Raw genomic sequence first — 1,088 nt, forward strand, 5'->3', positions numbered from 1 at the left:
CTCTGCCTCCTCAGAGTCCACCACAGATTCATCTTCGTCTGAGACGGTTACTAATATTTTACTCCGGAGTAAAGATCGCTCCGTTTCGGACTCTGCATACATAAACATAATACGTACATACACTTACTCAGGAAACTTCATACATAACACATCACATCTGTATGGATATTGATATTGTGTATAATGACTTGGAAAGTATCGTGGTATATTTCATGTGCACATAAACCTCGCCTCATTTCTCCCTTGCCCAAGAAAGAGAAAGGAAGCATGTCTTTCGTCTGCGAAATCTGCGACAAAGACTTTGCTCGTCAGTTTAACCTTGATCGTCACCAGGAAAGAAAACACCGAGACGAGTCGGCTGTTGCCTCGGGGGAAGTCGTCGTAGATTCCGAGACAGGATCTTACCGAAAGCGCGATGTTTTTGACGACAACTCCGACATATCGTATGAACATGACACTGACGCGCTTGATTCATCAAGCGATGAGGAAGACGAAGAAGACGAGGAACTGACCGTGTCACAAGATGAAGTAACCGTCTCAGACGAAGATGAATCTGTGGTGGACTCTGAGGAGGCAGAGTCAGTGACAGAAACCGACAGCGATGAAAGTGATTCAGAGAGTGATGCAGACTCGGACGTTTCTTCCAACACGGCGTCTTATGATGAAAGTGAAGAGTACGGCTACGACAGCGGTGACGAGGAAGAGTGGACGCTCTATCGAGACTGGTCCATTCCACTCAAGCACGAACCAGGCGATGTCCCTCAACGCGTGATCAAAGAGACAAAACGCGCTGGCAAAAAGTTTTATCTTGTAGAGTTTGCTGCCATGCCTCGTTACGGTTACAATATCGAGTACAGCAAGAACTGGGTCCCAGAGCAGAAATTGATGACAAAATACGGCTACCTCGTTCTGAAATAATACAGCATCGTCCTTCTGCCGATAGGACAACTAGTCCTAATGTAACAGCGATACCTACATGGCAAGACGTAAGCTGTCTTGCGAGTTTTTCGGAACAATCTTGACCTGTAAGTGATCAATAAAGTGTGACGAACCCTACTGCCTTTTGCGTCGTCGTGTCGATGTATGCA

General features: G+C 46.2%; 1 protein-coding gene across 1 annotated transcript; it reads left to right on the plus strand.

The window, feature by feature from the left end:
- The first annotated feature begins 267 nt into the window (after positions 1–267).
- LOC109478381 (clumping factor A-like) lies at positions 268–966 on the plus strand. Its single transcript, XM_019779910.1, has one exon. The coding sequence runs from the start codon at positions 268–270 to the stop codon at positions 916–918; it is 651 nt and encodes a 216-aa protein (XP_019635469.1). The 3' UTR covers positions 919–966.
- The last annotated feature ends 122 nt before the right edge of the window (positions 967–1,088 follow it).

Source organism: Branchiostoma belcheri, unplaced genomic scaffold, assembly GCF_001625305.1.
Source record: "Branchiostoma belcheri isolate BF01 breed outbred unplaced genomic scaffold, Haploidv18h27 scaffold432, whole genome shotgun sequence".
In the NCBI taxonomy this organism is placed as follows: domain Eukaryota; kingdom Metazoa; phylum Chordata; class Leptocardii; order Amphioxiformes; family Branchiostomatidae; genus Branchiostoma; species Branchiostoma belcheri.